This window comes from Leptodactylus fuscus, chromosome 1, assembly GCF_031893055.1.
Source record: "Leptodactylus fuscus isolate aLepFus1 chromosome 1, aLepFus1.hap2, whole genome shotgun sequence".
Classification (NCBI taxonomy): domain Eukaryota; kingdom Metazoa; phylum Chordata; class Amphibia; order Anura; family Leptodactylidae; genus Leptodactylus; species Leptodactylus fuscus.
In genome coordinates, this window is record NC_134265.1 from 189319996 (window position 1) to 189340858 (window position 20863).

A 20863-nucleotide genomic window follows, 5' to 3' on the forward strand; every position below is an offset into this window, starting at 1 on the left:
ATGTACAGTGTGTGTGTGTGTGTGTGTGTGTGTGTGTGTGTTTATTTTTATTTTTAATTCAACAATAACCTTTATTAGGAGATAAAGTATTATCCACAGTGTCATATGATGCCATGCAACTGCATAGTTCAGGATACCAGCAGGCAAAGCAATGAAATAAGGAAGCAGTAAAAACAAAAAACTAAGTAGAGCAACAATTTGTAATTAGATGAGTTAACATTTAATGTGCACCTTCGCTGTGATTCTCTCTTGGGCCAAATATAAAAACAGCTCCAAGCTCAGAGATAGAACACATACAGTCCTATGAAAAAGTTTGGGCACCCCTATTAATCTTAATCATTTTTAGTTCTAAATATTTTGGTATTTGCAACAGCCATTTCAGTTTGATATATCTAATAACTGATGGACACAGTAATATTTCAGGATTGAAATGAGGTTTATTGTACTAACAGAAAATGTGCAATATGCATTAAACCAAAATTTGACCGGTGCAAAAGTATGGGCACCTCAACAGAAAAGTGACATTAATATTTAGTACATCCTCCTTTTGCAAAGATAACAGCCTCTAGTCGCTTCCTGTAGCTTTTAATCAGTTCCTGGATCCTGGATAAAGGTATTTTGGACAAACAATTCAAGTTCAGTTAAGTTAGATGGTCGCCGAGCATAGACAGCCTGCTTCAAATCATCCCACAGATGTTCAATGATATTCAGGTCTGGGGACTGGGATGGCCATTCCAGAACATTGTAATTGTTCCTCTGCATGAATGCCTGAGGATTTGGAGCGGTGTTTTGGATCATTGTCTTGCTGAAATATCCATCCCCGACGTAACTTCAACTTCGTCACTGATTCTTGAACATTATTCTCAAGAATCTGCTGATACTGAGTGGAATCCATGCGACCCTCAACTTTAACAAGATTCCCGATGCCGGCATTGGCCACACAGCCCCAAAGCATGATGGAACCTCCACCAAATTTTACAGTGGGTAGCATGTGTTTTTCTTGGAATGCTGTTTCTTTTTGGACGCCATGCATAACGCCTTTTTTTATAACCAAACAACTCAATCTTCAAAAATGAAGTTGGCTTCTCCAAATGTGCTTTTGCATAACTCAGGCAACTCTATTTGTGGCATACGTGCAGAAACGGCTTCTTTCTCATCACTCTCCCATACAGCTTCTCCTTGTGCAAAGTGCGCTGTATTGTTGACCGATGCACAGTGACACCATCTGCAGCAAGATGATGCTGCAGCTCTTTGGAGGTGGTCTGTGGATTGTCCTTGACTGTTCTCACCATTCTTCTTCTCTGCCTTTCTGATATTTTTCTTGGCCTGCCACTTCTGGGCTTAACAAGAACTGTCCCTGTGGTCTTCCATTTCCTTACTATGTTCCTCACAGTGGAAACTGACAGGTTAAATCTCTGAGACAACGTTTTGTATCCTTCCCCTGAACAACTATGTTGAACAATCTTTGTTTTCAGATCATTTGAGAGCGGGCTGTCCATGTTCGGCGACCATCAAACTTAACTGAACTTGAATTGTTTTGTAGAAAGAAATGGTCCAAAATACCTTCATCCAGGATCTGATTAAAAGCTACAGGAAGCGACTAGAGGCTGTTATCTTTGCAAAAGGAGGATGTACTAAATATTAATGTCACTTTTCTGTTGAGGTGCCCATATTTTTGCACCGGTCAAATTTTGGTTTAATGCATATTGCGCATTTTCTGTTAGTACAATAAACCTCATTTCAATCCTGAAATATTATTGTGTCCATCAGTTATTAGATATATCAAACTGAAATGGCTGTTGCAAACACCAAAATATTTAGAACTAAAAATGATTAAGATTAATAGGGGTGCCCAAACTTTTTCATAGGACTGTAGTGCCCCATCCATTTGTATGTGCAGACTGGGGTCTCTTAGGTCCAAGGCATCTCATCATAATCAAGGCACAGAGTATAAAAGCAAGTCAACCCCCCTTGTCCAACAGATTCCTTATCTCTGCGCTTATAAGTGTACTACAGAAAGGCATAAAAATCTCCAAAAGGCATCATAGATGTCCTTAGTGTCCCACAAAAGCAAGTCCCTTTGAGCCTCTGATTTCAGTCCCAACTGTAGACACAGAGTCAATCTTAGCCAAGTGGACTAGGATATTACAGTCAGTCACCATGCTCATAATAACGGTTTCACAAAGAATTAAGGCCACTTCACTTTATCCCGCAAAAGATCAGCATCTTTGTTGGAACGGCCACACAGCTTTAGTAGCAGGGGAATGAAGCTTAATATAATCTAGTTCAGCTTGTATTATCTCTAATTCCATTTTAGCCTCTCTAATCATAAGGCCACTCTTCAGTTTGTGAACACCCTGGAGTTTGGTTAATAATGTCCTCAGTCAGCTGGTGATGGAGGTGGTTTAAGTAGTATGTGGTGGGACCTTTCCATTACCAACTTCAAAACCACTGATATTTACTTATCCATGGCTCTGACGTGACCCCTGTTGATATTGGCTATCTTCAATGACGTATGGCAAGTCACGTGATCCAGGTCTGCGTCGCGACGTCAGGGACGTCACTCAAGTAGGCCCAAAGCTTGCCTGGAGCGCGGAGAGATAAGTAACAATGTTTTTTTTTTTTTATGTTCTCTTACCTCCCCTGGGCCTTCGATCTGAAAATACCCTTAATATAATAATAGTTTTTGTGGGGCTCGCGGCCTTGCTTACCAATCCCCCCGCTCCTGCTCACAGCAGCCTCCACAAGCGGCCGTGGGCAGGAACCAGGATCGGTATGTAAATAGGGCGTATTACTGGCTGGAGTTACTTCAGCCGATAATAGCCTATTTAAAAAAAAAACAAAAAAAAACGCTGCTACCCTGGTAGTTATGCCCCTGAACAGGACCTTCACCACCTCTGTCAACTACCAACTCTCTACATTCCTTTAGTAGACACCATTCCACTAATTTGGGTACATTTGGAACGGGTGGTGTTAGTCTCTTTAATTCTCATACAGCCTAACTCTATTGAAACTATCGGTACTGTTCAGGAACCATTGAGGACAGATATATTCCAACTTTACCAGAAACAGTACAGCCGCAACTACTGAAGAATACAAAAAGTTGAAATTGGTGTATCTGGAGAAAGGTCCCATTTAAAAATTTTACACGTTCTTACCTCTAGAATGATAAATCTTCTTTCCCCCCGAAGAAGCCATATCAGGGCGCGTTATTTGCACAGAGGACACTCATTGGTAATGATCATTATACTTGTTTAATCCTGTTCTCATCTATGTCTTTTATTCAATATTGAAACATTGTTGGATTCACATGAGTATATCTTGTTCTATTCTTATATTGGATCATTCTATGATCATAACTGTAACTTTTTAGAGTAGATTGATGGACCAATTGATTTAGTTTGGTATCTTTATATATTTTTCGGACTATAAGACGCACTTTTTTCCCCCAAAATTTGGGGGGAAAAGAAGGTTGCGTCTTATAGTCCGAATGTGGCCGCCCGGCATCCGCTGTAATAGAGAGGCGGATGCGGGCGAGGGATAGACGCCAGCACAGGTGCTGGGGCCTGAGACATCGCTGCGCTCCTCTGCTCTGCATGAAGCCAGCAGTGGCAGGGGCGATGCTATTCCGCTCCTCCGTCCCCCTGCTGCTGGCTTCATGCAGGGCAGAGTAGCGTAGCGATGTCTCAGGCCCCGGCACCTGTGCTGGCGTCTATCCCTCGCCCGCATCCGCCTCTCTATTACAGCGGATGCCGGGTCTGTATTGGCGGCCCCTTCTCCCCCGGGGCCGGTCCCCGCCGGCCCCATACCTGTAAAGTTGCAGGCCGACTCCTGCGCGGCGATATCGCAGGAGCCGACCTGTTCGGGTGACAGCCGGGAGCCTAATGAAGGTATCCCTGTGTCCGAAAATGCCCGGTCTACTAATAGTTTTCCTGTACGGTGAACGTAAAAATCACAAGTGCTAAACCGCCGGGGTTTTTTCTTCAATACAAGGTGATCTAAGCAATAGACATTCCCCAAAATGGTATAACTAAAAAGTACACCTGGCCCCGCAAAAAAAAACCACTCTATGTGTCCCCATAGAGCTGCAGGGTCACCTGTCAATGTGGCCTTGCAGCTGTTGCAAAACTACAACTCCCATATATTAAATATTGTACAATTTTTTGCTTCAAAATTTTTTTTCCCTATTTTCCTCCTCTAAAACCTAGGTGCGTCTTATAGTCCGAAAAATACGGTACATACATAGAGAGATTTTTATACAGGTAATCTTTTCTAAACATTCATTACCTCTGTGCAATTTGTGGTTGTATAAGTATTCCCCCTATTTATTTTATCATATATATATATATATATATATATATATATATATATATATATATTTTTTTTACTCAAAAAATTTAATAAAGCATATTATATTTTTCACAATATTATGGTGGTCTGCCTTTTTGTTAGGCATTGTATGCACATTATTTGGCTACCAGCACAATGCCCTATATTTCTGGTTAGTGTCACGTTATTACCTCTAAATTTCATTTTAATCATTTACATTGTAGTAACAGCAGTTGACAATTACTGGGGATAAGCCTTCAAAACTGCACTCATTTGCCCAATCATGCCCTTGTGTAAACAGTCCACAAAACTACTGCACATCAATATTTCCCAATTTGTATTTAAAAGAAAAAAAAATCCCCCAAAAATGCAATCTTTGTGATCCTTCCTTGTCCTCATACTAAAGCGAAAGACATATTGAGCAAGCGTTGAGATCAAGGACTTAACTGAAAAAGAGGTTTAAATAGGACTTCTCCTCTGGTACCAATGGTATTATATACCACTAAAAAGCTGACAGTGTGCTGAATTCAGTGCGTTGTCAGCTTTCCCAAAGTGCGCTTGGGTGCAGGAGATATCAGTGCTGTTAGTTTCAGCACTGTTCTCTCTCCACTGTCAGGACAGGTCTTACTGTCTAGCATCATTTTCCCCTTCCATAGTATTGTACTGTCTGAGGGGGTGTTCCTTAATGCCCAGCGATGATGCTGGGGAAGGGATATTGGTGCTGAAACTAACGGCATCCAGTCGCGGCATTCCGCTCTGGATTAGGCCCGAAGAATGGGCTTAATCGGGAGGGAGCCTCGCGCCACGGACACTGCTAGCGGAAAAAAGAAGTGAACGGCTTCCATTGGTAAATGGGAACCATTTTTTGAAGCGGATTCCACTTCAAAATCCACTCCAAAAACTCCATGTGAACATACCTTAAGAGGTCTAGATGGCTTTCTTTAAGTTACATTTCAAGTTATGTTAAATACTAAATTGAGAATTTATTTTGCTTGCCTGCTTTTAAGTTGTGAGATTAATAAAAGGTTTTTTTTTTCTTCTGCTTTAATACTGTGTAAATGTAAGGTTATATTTATATCTGTGCTGCATATGTTACTGTCCAGCTCAATTATACACATCAGTCACAGAATTCAGCATTTTATTAGATAAAATAATGCAGCATCCTGTGCATAGTTTATGCAGCTTTCGTCACAGGATCTGCAATGCAGTCACCTCATGCTGCCTCTGACACAGATGTGAACACAGTCTCCAAATGTAACAGTGGAAGTGGAATTAGAAAACAATGAGCGTGTAATTTAACACTTCAACTCTGTAACTAGACTTACTGTAGACTTGATAAAACACTTGTATGATTATGAGATTAAAATAAAAGAACAGAATCACAGTTTTCCCTAATGGCAAATATACGGAGAACAGTCTACTGTACTAATCGCCAGAATCATGAGATTATTGAGGAAACCTACCACAAAAATTGTTAGTTTAAAATCTAGCCTTAGTCTAGTAGATAAAGGAACCATTCCAGAACTCCTAAAACATCTGAATAGCTTTCATTAACAAACTGGTACTGAGCAACACAGCTTTTTTTGAAAATCTTAATAAAAAGGATCTGTTTGATCGGCAAAATAAATAGAGATCAGTTGGCTAGCCTCGAATATGGTATAGGGCCTGCACAAGGACAAATCTTAAGTATTTAATATTTAGAATATAATATATATATATATATATATATATATATAAATATGTATAATATATTTATATACAGGCGCTAGCTGAAGCGTCTGCATTTGTAATGAGCACTTAGCATTTATTAATAATGAATGTAAAAGGTCTTGCTTCTCCACTGGACATTTAAGCATGGAAAGAAAGAAGGGGAAAAAAAAAGGTTCTAAGCCAAAAGGAAGGTCACAAAGTATTTTATAAAGCATTTTCCAATGCCAAATTAAATAGTTTCAGAAACCCAAAAGACAGTGAGCAAGTGGAAGCGATCTATATCTATAGATCAGATATATGTAATGCAATGGGATTTTCCTTACTGCTATTAATAGAAGCCATTCCTTACAACAACATTTGCTATGCTAAAAGGATTTCCGGACATACACAAAGGAGGTGGAGTGTTCTAGGAAACTAATCCAAGGTCTATTACACTTCTTAGCCAGAGCCTTTCCTGTGCCTGACTATTTCCAAATTAGAGTTTCCTTCCATTTTTTATGTACATTTATAGGCATGGGCCAAATATGATTGTTAGAATGTTTTTGTTTTGGAGAGATTACATTTTGGTTTTATTGGAATTGTAGGAAATTCTACCCTACTTCTTATATTATGTAAGACAACATATGTCATTAAACTTTGTAAAATAAGACCAGTCAAAATGCTCAAAGAAACTCAAAGCTAAAAATAAATATTTTAAGTCTATTCGCAGTTGTGAAAAAAATAGAGTTCATTTTCTTGTTTAATTGTTTTTGCAGGCGCCGATATCTACAAATATTTTTTATATTTTGTTATGTACTATCCTCTAGAAATAAGTTGATTTAGAAAATTATAATTACATAGGATAAATGGATTTTCCTGATCTCACAACAGAGAAGATCAACCTCCAGGGACATGAAACCTACAAAATAAAAGACAGTGGAGCCTCACCCCAATCTTAGCCTTGCCCTATGGATGCATTTGCCTTCTCAGCCCAAGAAGTGGCAATGGCCCTGGTAGAACAGACCCATTGGTCTCCTGGCGGAGTCACCCCTGAGGAACTGTAGGCTACAGCAATTGCCAATTTCACATCAGGATACTTTTTGAGGAGGCTTCACCCGGTTGTGACCTGCAATGCACAAAGAGGGAGCCAGACTTCCTGCAACCAGCAGTGGTCGACAAATATTCTATTATATACCATCTTACATTCAGACAATGGAACTCCTGTTCTTTTGGGTTTTCTTAGATTGGCACAGAAGGATGGCAACACAATTTCAGTTGGAACAAAGGCATGGTCTGGTCTAAGCACTACTCTATCATCTAGCAACACTGTGAAGGAAGGATTGGGTGGAAGAGCTTGAAGCTCACTGACACATCTGGCTGACATGGGTGCTAGTAACACTATAGTATAGTCAGGGTAAAGTCAGGGTGACGGTGGAAAATCCCTTTTCCAAACCCTTTAGGAAAAAAGTCTGGATTTCCGGAATAGGGACTCCCTGTACTCTATTAAAGGGACAGCCCAAGAACTCCAGAAACTGAGACCAGGTCTTTGCATCAATGTTAGAAGTAATAGACTTCCAGCTTTTTAAGAGAGTTCAGATAACTGCCTCAGAAAAAACCCTTGCAGCTAATAACCCCCTCTAAAGTTTCATGCCGTCAAGTGGAGTTGGGGTGATGGATAGTGCCCTACTGCAGAAGGGTTGGAAACTCTGAAAGAATCTAGGGTCTGTCACAGACTGGATCCTCAGTAGAGAGAACCAAGCCCTAATTGGCAAGAAGATGGAGGGAAACATAGGCCCGACTGAATTCCCACTTGAGAGATCCCACCACAATGGTGGATTTTCTGGGATTCAGGGAAACTGAGTGACTTTGCTGTTGAAGAGGTTAGCAAAAAAATCTAACTCTGGTATCCCCCAAGATTCCGCTATTTGAAGAAAAATTGACTGGTTCAATTCTCAATCCCCTGCTTTAGGACATGTCAACTTAGATAATCTGCCCTAAAATTCTTGGACCTCCTTCTGTGAAGGGCTGAAAGGGATGTAATGGAGGGCTCCACCAACCTCAGAATCTAGGACATGGTCTGTATTAGGGAAAGAGATCTTTATGTAATCTACCACAGTCCTGTTGTCGGACAGGATCCCTACATGCTGGCCCTGGATAAGGAGAGGGGAGGCCACCCTCAAGCTTATTAGGGCCGCCATAAGAACCATCAGATTCCAGGAAGCTGGGATGTGACTGCTGGACCAGAGACCCTGAAAATTCAAGGAGTCCGAATAAGTCTTTCATTCCCAGGGCCTGGAGTCTGTGGTTATTACCAGAGGGTCTAGGGTTCTCCACAGCATCCCTTTCACAAAATTTGCCCCTTCTGTCCCCGTCTGGCAAGGGAGGATCTGGTCCTGTGGGATACACAGGAAGGAATAATTTCACCAATAGGGTACCCCTGAAAAACAAGACAAACCCCTAAAACGTAACTTTTAATGATGCCTGTAAAATATCCCTTAAAAGAAACACATAAAGGAGGCCTCCAGGATAAACCCTCCACCACAGGGATATCTATCACTATCTCCAATGTAAACTCAGAGATGATGGTCTGAATCCCACATTCTATTTAGACACTGCAGTGTCCCGAGTGCCTACTCGGCTCTAAATAAAGTTAACAGCTGTGATTAGATATCCCTGTGGTGGAGGGTTTATGTAAATAACTAGACACAGTTAGTACTGAAGAGTATAATAGAGCAGTCTAAGTAACCAGATCATACCATCGTCCTTTTTCCTCTCCCCTCCCCCCCCATTCAGGGAATGTGAGAATGAGGTCTTGATTATCCTGGAGGCCTCCTTTATGTGTTTGTTTTAAGGGATATTTTACAGGCATCAATAAAAGTTACGTTTTAGGGGTTTATTGTCTTGTTTTTTGGGGGGTACCCTATTGTTAAATTATTACTTTTGGTACTATCACACCCAGTGTACAAAATACACAGGAAGGAACCCTTACATAGACATTGATTTACTTACTGAAACCAAAGTGTGGAAACGGAGAGAGTCTACAAGGCTCTGGACAGCTACAACCTTTACTCTGAAGAAAGGACTTTGAACTATGCGGTCCAGAAGATATTTTTTTCAATACTGACCTAACAGTCCAGATGTGAGAGGACCTTTAGAACCTGGATTACACAATTTAGACAATCCACTTCCGTCTTTGCTACAACCAGGAAGTCATCTAGATAAGAGATAAATATTATGTTTTTCTCCCTGATTGGCACTGCCATCTCTTCCACAAAGGGTGCATTCACACTGAGTAAACGCTAGCTTATTCTGAACGTAAAACACGTTCAGAATAAGCGGCGTCTAAAGCAGCTCCATTCATTTCTATGGGAGCGGGGATACGAGCGCTCCCCATAGAAATGAATGGGCTGCTTCTTTCACTCCGTGCAGTCCCATTGAAGTGAATGGGGAGTGCCGGCGTGTACGCTCCGGCATGAGCAGAGCTTGCCGTATACGCCGGCACTCCCCATTCACTTCAATGGGACTGCACGGAGTGAAAGAAGCAGCCCATTCATTTCTATGGGGAGCGCTCGTATCCCCGCTCCCATAGAAATGAATGGAGCTGCTTTAGACGCCGCTTATTCTGAACGTGTTTTACGTTCAGAATAAGCTAGCGTTTACTCAGTGTGAATGCACCCTAATTTTGTAAAAATCTTAAGGCCATGGAGATCTCAAATGGAAGAGCTTGGTACTGAAAATGATGGATGGACCATCTATTTACACTATCACCCTCAGGTAATTTTTGATGGTCCAAAGAGTTCAGGATGTAGTAGTAGGTATCTTTCAGATCCATCACTGCCATCCAACAGTTGGGGAATAACACATTTATTGCTGACCTAGCCATTTCCCTTTTGAAGTTCGCGGATACTAGGTACTGATTTAGCCCCTTCAAAGAACCTCTTTCCCACCTGTTCTACCAGAACATTTTTTCTCTCTAGACTCCGCATCTCTATTTCTAAGGTTGACTGACCAGTGCTTTCAGGCCAAGTCCTTGTGACCTGGTACCTTGATGGGAGAATGGAGAGAAACTCTAGAGTCAACCCATTCCTGATATTGTCCAAAACCCAGGGGCTTAGGGAAATGTATGCCAAGGCCATGAGAAAGCGTTTTAGCCTTTCTCCCATCTGGAATCTAGCGTCATTGCTTGGAAGGTTGTAAGTCTCTATTCCGGGGGTAATAAATAGGAAACCGTTCTGCTTCCTTCTCTGGTCTGACCAGCCCTTGGATCTGTTTAAGACCTCCCTGCCTTTATTGAACTTCCATAAGGACATAAAAGGGCCTGCAAAATTTATTAGTATTAGCAGACTAGGCAGGAAACCCTGTCTTTCTATCCACAGCATTGGATAAAATATTGTCAAGGTCAGGGCCAAATAGGTATTCTTCATTACACAGGAGGTTAACACAACATAGACTCACACTATGTACACAATTATTAGGCAAATGAGTATTTTGATCATATCTTCCTTTTAATACATGTTGTCCTACTCCAAGCTGTATAGGCTTGAAAGCCAACGACCAATTATGTAAATCAGGTGATTTGCATTTCTGTAATGAGGGGTGTGGTCTAATGACATCAACACCCTATATAAGGTGTGCTTAATTATTAGGCAACTTCCTTTCCTTTGGTAAAATGGGTCAGAAGAGAGATTTGCCGGACTCTGAAAAATCAAAAATTGTGAGATGTCTTGCAGAGGGATGCAGCAGTCTTGAAATTGCAAAACTTTTGAAGCGTGATCACCGAACAATCAAGCGTTTCATGACAAACAGCCAACAGGGTCGCAAGATGAGTGTTGATAAAAAAAAAGGTGCAAAATAACTGCCCATGAATTGAGGAAAATCAAGCGTGAAGCTGCCAAGATGCCATTTGCCACCAGTTTTGCCATATTTCAGAGCTGCAACGTTACTGGAGTATCAAAAAGCACAAGGTGTGCGATACTCAGGGACATGGCCATGGTAAGGAAGGCTGAAAAACGACCAACTTTGAACAAGAAACACAAGATAAAACGTCAAGACTGGGCCAAGAAATATCTTAAGACTGATTTTTCTAAGGTTTTATGGACCGATGAAATGAGAGTGACTCTTGATGGGCCAGATGGATGGGCCCGAGGTTGGATCAGTAAAGAGCAGAAAGCTCCACTCCGACTCAGACGCCAGCAAGGTGGAGGTGGGGAACTGGTATGGGCTGGTATCATCAAAGATGAACTTGTGGGACCTTTTCGGGTTGAGGATGGAGTGAAGCTCAACTCCCAGACCTACTGCCAGTTTCTGGAAGACACTTTCTTCAAGTAGTGGTACAGGAAGAAGTTGGTATCGTTCAAGAAAAATATGATTTTCATACAGGACAATGCTCCAACACATGCATCCAATTACTCCACAGCATGGCTGGCCAGTAAAGATCTAATAGAAGAAAAAATAATGACATGGACCCCTTGTTCACCTGATCTGAACCCCATAGAGAACCTGTGGTCCCTCATAAAATGTGAGATCTACAGGGAGGGAAAACAGTCCACCTCTCGAAACAGTATCTGGGAGGCTGTGGTGGCTGCTGCACGCAATGGTGATTGTAAACAGATCAAGCAACTGACAGAATCTATGGATGGAAGGCTTTTGAGTGGTATCGTAAAGAATGGTGGCTATATTGGTCACAGATTTTTTTTGTTTGTTTTTGAATGTCAGAAATGTTTATTTCTAAATTTTGTACTGTTATTGGTTTAAATTTGGATTTTATTAATAATTCTGCACAGTAATAGTTACTTGCACAAACAGATATCCTCCTAAGATAGCCAAATCTAAAAAATAAAAAACAAAAAACACTCCAACTTAAAAAAATATTAAGCTTTGATATTTCTGAGTCTTTTGGGTTGACTGACAACATAGTTGTTGAACAATAATAAAAGGAATCCTCTCAAATACAACTTGCCTAATAATTCTGCACACAGTGTAGATACCAGATTTCTTGACCAGTTATTAAAGGGGTTTTCTGGGAAAAAAAAATTATAATAATAATAAATATAAATTATATATATATATATATATATATATATATATATATATATATATATATATATATATATTTTTTTTAAAGTATGCTAGTGTTATTAATGGGTTAATAAGTGCACTCATATAACTTTAGCAGTATTTTGAGTTATTTCTGGGTTTCTCTGGGAGTACCTAGCATCTTCTGCATTTGTTTACATGGTGTGTGTAGCTTCCTGCTGCAATGCATTCTGGTAGTTGTAGGCTCTCACACTATCTCCAGCTCACTCCACCCCCTCCCTGTCTCCCTAGCTATCCCTCCCACTGCTAGCCTTTCCTAACTCATTCAGCCTAGCCAACCCCACCCTCCCCTCCGTCCCCCACTCTATTATACATTACCTGTCTTCTTCTGGTTTTCCTTCTGCTGGGAATGCACAACGCTGTGCCCGTTGCCTTCAATACTTTTCTATTGCGCATGTTCCCAGTTTGCACAACAGAGATGTATTATCGGCTCCCTCGACACCAATGCGTGTGCCGACGTCATCAGTGGAGGAGCCATCCCCAGGGAAGAAAGCTCAGACATGAAGAAGATAGGCAAGTATGATGGTGTGGATGGGAGGGGGAAACGTATTGTCATCGGATAATCAAAAAATGTACATGGGGCGGTCATGTGATATGGGTATTTTTGATTAATAATGTAATTTAGAAAGTAGGAGGGTGTTTAGATTTGTGTAGGGTTTTAGGGTTATCCTGGACAACCGCTTTGAGCCAAACAGAGTGCCTAGCTAAATTTGCCAGGGCCATAGAGCAGGCTGACAACATAATCACATCCATAAAGGCTTCCGACAGGAAATTCGGAATCTTACAAACAGGAAGGATTCCAAAATGGCCCCTAGGGGCCTTGTCATTAAACCCTTTTTCAAGTTCTTCCATACGGGTCCTGGCTGTACAGTATGCTGTAACATTTGGCTTGAGGGTTGCTGCTAGTGACTCCCAAGTCCCCCTCAAAAGAAAACCTCTCAACCAGTCGAGTGTTGTGACCATTTTGGAATTTATAAACATAAGTTAAGTTTTAGCCCACAAAGCACTACACAATAGGTTACATATTTCCAACTATATATAGCAATGCCCCATATGTTTAGGCACTTGGTGGGAGTCAGAGGGTATATTTTGCTGGAAAGCTTTTGCAGACTGCCTGGAGGTTCTGCACAGTGGTATATCTCCTAGAAGTCACCTCATTTTGGAAACCACAACCTTTAAGAAATGTACAGAAATGTACGAATGTGGGTTATAGTTAGTCTATTTAGACACCATAGGCATTTGACTTAATTTAGGAGCATTACGCCAAGAAAACAAAACAGTGTAGTTTTAGCTCAAACGTTTTCATTTTCACAAGGGATATAAAAGTCAAAAAGTTATTTATCCTGAGTAAAGCGATACCCCATAAACTCCTGTTTGAGCTATTTTTGCAAGTCAGGTTTCTGCTTAGCCTCAACTAATTTTTATTCTATTTTTCGGGAAATCTTGATAAACAAAAAAAAAAAAAATAGAATTTTGTTTTACATCTCTAAATATAAGAACATTTTTGCAGTTAATCTTAGTCTTCCATAGGTTGCAAACCAAAGGCATGGAGGTCACTGTCAGGTCATATTGAGGCGAGGTGCAATTACATGATACAAGCAGTCCTCATCTTCTGTAAACCATTTTAAGTCTTCATTTAGCATTAACAACAGCATCTGAAAGATTGAACAGCTGGGAAAGGAGTTCACACTGTCCTGGTTATTACAGGAGCTATAGCTATGTGATCACCTTGACAAACATGAATGGCAATTGTCAGGGAGGGGTTAAAGGAAAATCTTCATCGTATCCAGGGGATAAGCATAACCTTATGATCACAAAGAGTCAGACTTCTGATTCCCATCAACCCCCCTATCAGGGGGGAAAAAAAAAAAAAGGGCATAAGCTGATCCCTCCATACACCACAAATCATTCATGAAGCTAAAAGTGTCAATTTATCAGCACTGAAAAATACAAAAACTATAACCAAGATAAATATTTTTTCACTATTTATCAGTAAAAATAAAGAATTAAAAATGAAATTAAGATACTAATTCTGGCAAACTATGAAATATGTTAGCACAATTAGGTATTACATACTTGAGTCTGCAGATGTAGGAGTTTCCTTTATTGATCCTTGTGTTGTTCCATCTGTTTCATTGTCGTCATCTGTCAAAACAACATTAAACATTTCAATGTTGCCTGTAAAAACTAAGCATTTGTCACTATATTTATCACTTTTCAGGTGTACCTCATGTTTACTATGGAGATTTTTTTCCCTCTTTTGTTATCTCCTAAATTAACGTCACTGCTGAAAACCTACAAAAGCACTGTATGGGCTCTGCCAAGTTTATGAATTTGTGAACCATTACATATACTTACATAGCCACAAAGCGAAACAAACATTGCTCATTATAAGATTACAACAAGATGCATTTCAGCATGGTCTACTGGTTAAATGCAACTATGCAAGTTTTGACAAGCACACTATCAATATAAATAAATATAAATCCCAATAAGATACATCTGTGGTTGTAAGGTGACAAAATGTGGAAAAGTTCAAGGGGTGTGAATACTTTCGCAAGCCATTATATTAACTTAACATAATATAATAAGCAGCACGGTCTATCTATCTATCTATCTATCTATCTATCTATCACTCAAATCCTGTAGTAGTCTGCTCTATACAAATCCACAGTTCTCACCCGATTTGAAATTTGGCACGCCCCCTCTCCACCCACAGGAGCCGAATACTGTGCATGTCACATCTCGCTAGCGTCCCCCCGTCATGAGATTTGGGCCCCCGAAGTTAGGCCCTATACATATAATAGGGAAAAGTGAAAGTGCTGAGGGGAAAACAACAGTTGTGACTGACAGGGATGGATTATAGTGACGGCACCAAAGAGGCGCTGCTGAAGGGGCCGCACCACCACACACAACACACAGACATTTAGCAAACACCACATGTACACCAACCCACAAGCACAACACCACACAAATGCCAGAGCACACTAGACACACACAACACAAACACCACCCCACAAATAGCTCAACACCACCCCATAAATTAACACATGCACACCACACGCACGCACACACACTCGGATGAATGCACACTATACACACGGACGAAAAGAGCACACACAACTACTGCACGCATGGACACTTGCACTGCACATGCACAAACACATGGATCACACGCGCACATAGGGGAAAACAGTTGTAACTGACAGGGATGGATTATAGCGACCATGCCAAAGAGTCGCTGCTAAAGGGGCCACAACACCACACACAACACACAAACATTTCACAAACACCATATGAACATCACACAGACAGCACACATACACCAACCCACAAGCACAACACCACACAAATACCACAACAAATCACACAAACATCAGACCACTCTAGACTCACACAACACAAACACCACCCCACAAACAGCATAACACCACCCCATAAATACCACACACGCACGCAAACACACTCAGATGAATGCACACGGACGAACAGAGCACATGTGCACTCACACACAATTACCACACGCATTGACACTTGCACTGCACATGCGCAAACACATGGATCACAGGCGCACATATATGCATACATATACACGACCACACACGCATACATACACATGGATCACATACGCACACACACACATGTACACAGACCACACACATGCATGCACACACACACATACATACACATGGATGCACATACATACACAAACGCACTGACAAAAACGTCTGGTATCCTTAGTGGCTGCTTGCACACTACAATATTTTTCACAGGCCCCCAGGCCATGGATTTGCCAGTTCCATAGACTTCTTTGTGCACAAAGCTGTGAATTTTGCAGACTCCATAGAAGTCTATGGAGCTGTAGAATCCATGGCCCAGAGAGGCACAAGGTCAATCACTAAAAGCAGCCGGCATTAATTTGGAGAGCCCATGTTTTTCACATGGACAGTTGTATGTTGTTTGCTCTAGAGTGGGTGACCCCAAAAGTCTTTCCATATATGCAGGTAAAAACCAGAAACATTGTTTACGAAAAAGCGCTACAATAGATAGCTTTTTTTAAATGCAAACCAATTTTACTCTTTGGTCTGTGAACTACAGTCATGGCCAAAAGTTTTGAGAATGACACAAATCTTATATTTTCACATGATCTGCTGCCCTCTGGTTGTTCTGTGTGTTTGTCAGATGTTTTTATCACATACAGAAATATAATTGCAATCATATTATGAGTAACAAAAGCTTATATTGACAGTTAGAATGAGTTAATGCAGCAAGTCAATATTTGCAGTGTTGACCCTTCTTCTTCAGGACTTCTGCAATTCTCCCTGGCATGCTCTCAATCAACTTCTGGACCAAATCCTGACTGATAGCAGTCCATTCTTGCACAATCAATGCTTGCATTTTGTCAGAATTTGTAGGTTTTTGTTTGTCCACCCATCTCTTGATGATTGACCACAAGTTCTCAATGGGATTAAGATCTGGGGAGTTTCCAGGCCATGGACCCAAAATCTCTATGTTTTGTTCCCTGAGCCATTTAGTTATCACCTTTGCTTTATGGCAAGGTGCTCCATCATGCTGGAAAAGGCATTGTTGCTCGCCAAACTGCTCTTGGACAGTTGGGAGAAGTTGATCTTGGAGGACATTCTGGTACCATTCTTTATTCATGGCTGTGTTTTTAGGCAAGACTGTGAGAGAGCCGATTCCCTTGGCTGAGAAGCAACCCCACACATGAATGGTTTCAGGATGCTTTACAGTTGGCATGAGACAAGACTGGTGGTAGCGCTCACCTCGTCTTCTCCGAATAAGCTGTTTTCCAGATGTCCCAAACAATCGAAAAGGGGATTCATCAGAGAAAATGACTTTACCCCAGTCCTCAGCAGTCCACTCCCTGTACCTTTTGCAGAATATCAGTCTGTCCCTGATGTTTTTTCTGGAGAGAAGTGGCTTCTTTGCTGCCCTCCTTGAGACCAGGCCTTGCTCCAAGAGTCTCCGCCTCACAGTGCGTGCAGATGCACTCACACCTGCCTGCTGCCATTCCTCAGCAAGCTCTGCACTGCTGGTAGCCCAATCCCGCAGCTGAAACACTTTTAAGAGACGGTCCTGGCACTTGCTGGTCTTTCTTGGGTGCCCTGGAGCCTTTTTGCCAACAATGGAACCTCTCTCCTTGAAGTTCTTGATGATGTGATAGATTATTGACTGAGGTGCAATATTTCTAGCTGCGATACTCTTCCCTGTTAGGCCATTTTTGTGCAGTGCAATGATGACTGCACGTGTTTCTTTAGAGATAACCACGGTTAACAGAAGACAAACAATGATGCCAAGCACCAGCCTCCTTTTAAAGTGTCCAGTGGTGTCATTCTTACTTAATCATGACAAATTGATCTCCAGCCCTGTCCTCATCAACACCCACACCTGTGTTAATGGAGCAATCACTGAAACAATGTTAGCTGGTCCTTTTAAGGCAGGGCTGCAATGATGTTGAAATGTGTTTTGGGGGATAAAGTTAATTTTCTAGGCAAATATTGACTTTGCAAGTAATTACTGTTAAGTTGATCACTCTTTATAACATTCTGGAGTATATGCAAATTGCCATTAGAAAAACTGAAGCAGTAGACTTTGTAAAAATTAATATTTGTATCATTCTCAAAACTTTTGACCATGACTGTACTTATAGATTGCACTATGTTGTTACTTGGGTGTAAATGTTTTATATGTTTGTGTAAGGGGCAGAAATTTAAATTTTTGATTAAAAAAAATTGGTCAAAAAATAGTTGTAATAGTTTATGCAACATAATATGTATTGCATATGTAAATCAATAAAAATGTTGAAATTAAAAAAAAAAAAAAAGTTTGTAACAGAAAAAAAGATAGGGGGCAGTCACCAAGGCTGGATATAATTAAAAAAAACTCTCTTCTGAAGTGTGTTGTTATGAAATGCAGGGGCGGATCCAGGGCCGGGCGAGCCGGGCAACCACCCGGGGCCCCGCGCCATACGAGGTACGACTCAGGCCGGACAGGCCTCAGCCAAGCACACGCTGGAGCCGGCCTTCATGAGATCCGGGCCCGAGACGGCCCTGAAGCGCCCTGCACCCTCCCTCCTCCACCTCCGAGCAGCTCGAGGCCCCGTGGCATCAGACACTGATAGACAGTCAGCTCATCAGCACTGCCTGCAGATGCCCACCGTCCGCCCGCTCCAAGTATCTGATGCGCAGCGATACCTAGAGAGGGGGGAGGTGGTACAGCTCTGACTGCTGCCTCCTGTCTGTGTACGCGATCGGCTACACACAGTGACAGGAGGCATGTCATGCAGTGGTGTAACTACCACGGAGGCAGCAGAGGCAGCTGCCACAGGGCCTGGGACATCAGGGGCCCGGTGACAGCTGCTACTGCTGCTATCATTATTCTCGGAGGTCTTTTCGGACCCCCGAGTATAATGATCGGGGCCCCCTGTTGGTGGAATACTTTCCACCAACAGGGGGCCCCGAAGCTGCAGCAACGGCTGAGACACAGGAGCTGCAGGTCTGGCTCCTCTCAGCACTTCAGGATGTTCCCCCTCTCTCCCCCCTCCCTTTCTCTGCCTGTCCTCTGCCCATCAATGAGAGGGCTGAGGAGAGCCCAGGAGGCGGGGCTTATCACTGCCGAGCTCCTGCCGTCCTGCAAGAGGAGAAGAGGAAGAAGCTGCTCCAGGAAAATGAAACTGAAGAAAGAAAACAGGTCCACAGGTACACACTGGGGTTACTATGATTATTAATATCAGGCATTTGGGGTGATTACTTTTGTTTTAGTAACTCCATGTGCCTCATATTAATAGCAGTTAACCCCATCATGTCCCTCACATTAACCCATGTGTGCCTCAGCTTAAGAGTTACTGATATGTGAGACATATGGGGGTAATAGTGATGAAGATACTTTATTATTACCTCCATGTCTCTCACATATCAGTAACTCTTATGGTGAGACACACAGGGGTTAATGTGAGGGACATGATGGGGTTAACTGCTATTAATATGAGGCACATGGAGTTACTAAAACAAAAGTATTTAGTCCTGTAGGGGCCACTAAGGGACATAATACTGTGTGCAGGGGCCTCTAAGGGACATAATACTGTGTGCAGGGGCCACTATGGGTATAGTACTGTGTGCAGGGGCCACTATGGGGTATAATACTGTGTGCAGGGGCCACTATGGGACATAATACTGTGTGCAGGGGCCACTATGGGACATAATACTGTGTGCAGGGGCCACTATGGGACATAATACTGTGTGCAGGGGCCACTATGGGTATAATACTGTGTGCAGGGGCCACTATGGGACATAATACTGTGTGCAGGGGCCACTATGGGACATAATACTGTGTGCAGGGGACACTATTGGGTATAATACTGTGTGCAGGGGCCTCTAAGGGACATAATACTGTGTGCAGGGGCCTCTAAGGGACATAATACTGTGTGCAGGGGCCACTATGGTACATAATACTGTGTGCAGGGGCCACTATGGGACATAATACTGTGTGCAGGGGACACTATTGGGTATAATACTGTGTGCAGGGGCCACTATGGGACATAATACTGTGTGCAGTGGCCACTATTGGGTATAATACGGTGTGCAGGGGCCTTTTTTCAAAAAATCCTGGGGGAGGACCCCCAGACCCCCCGTTGCCCTGGGGGGGATTCCATTGCCCAGGGCCCCGCAAAGCCTGGATCCGCCACTGATGAAATGCTGAATAAAGGACTCATTTTTTAATTATATCCAGCCTTGGTGAGTGCCACCTATCTTTTTTCTATGTTACAAAGTTACATGAACTGTTTTTTCCTGGGTGTAGAGCACCATCTATCACAAGGCTAAGCCAATATTGGCTATAAGTCCAGCTACATATGCCACTTCAACTATATGCTGTGGAGGAAAAATAACTTTAAAAGTTAGATATGCTGTTGTGTCAGTAGTGCCACCCATTTTCCCTCTACCACGTTTATTTAAAAAAAAAAGTTGTTGTTCATATCAATGTTACGACAAATTAGTAAAATGCCAAAATAATAAAAATTTTAAGTGGAAAAAAAGATTTACTGTAGCACTCTGAAAATGTAAATTTCAGTGTGACACTGAAAATTTTACTTTAGCTAGCATAATCAACAATTTAAAGGCTAGTTCACATGGAGCTAGTGACTATGTATTTTGGTCCTGATTTTGACGCGGGAAGCACGTCAGAATCAGGACCAAAATGCGCCTGCTGCGGCTAGCCGCAAATTCCCACTCCAGAATAGGCCCAAATGAATTGGCCTAGTCTGGAGGGATCTTCTTGACGCAGACGCGCCGCGGCGATTTCTGCTCCGATGTCCGCCTAAAGAAAGAGCAGCTTGCTTCTTTTTTCAGCGAGTGGTTTATTCATGCTCGCGGAAAAAAGATCGCTAGCAGTCTACGTAGACCTCTATTGTGAGGGATCAAACATAGACCAGCCTCCTCAGAAGAACAGGCAAAGAACATGAGTTCTTTAACCCCTTAGTGACCAGCCTGTTTTGGACCTTAATGACCAAGCCAAATTTTTGAAATTTGCCCTGTGTGACTTTATCAGTGAATAATTCTGTAACAGTATATTGCATCCAAGCGATTCTGATATTGTTTTATCGTGACATGTTGTACTTTACTGAGAAGGTAAAATTAGACTGATATAACTTGTGTAAATTTATTAAAAAACTCGCAAATGCTGAAAATTTTGAAAATTTTTCAATGTTTTCCATTTTTAGCTGCGATATCTC

General features: G+C 41.9%; 1 protein-coding gene across 1 annotated transcript in view; it reads right to left on the minus strand.

Annotated features, from left to right (window-relative positions):
- The window catches only part of DGKQ (diacylglycerol kinase theta), a 121640-nt gene that overhangs the window by 35819 nt on the left and 64958 nt on the right, over positions 1-20863 (minus strand). The window contains exon 7 of the mRNA XM_075280420.1: positions 14191-14259. Within this exon, the coding sequence (XP_075136521.1) occupies positions 14191-14259 (69 nt within the window). The remainder of the gene's footprint in view (positions 1-14190; positions 14260-20863) is intronic.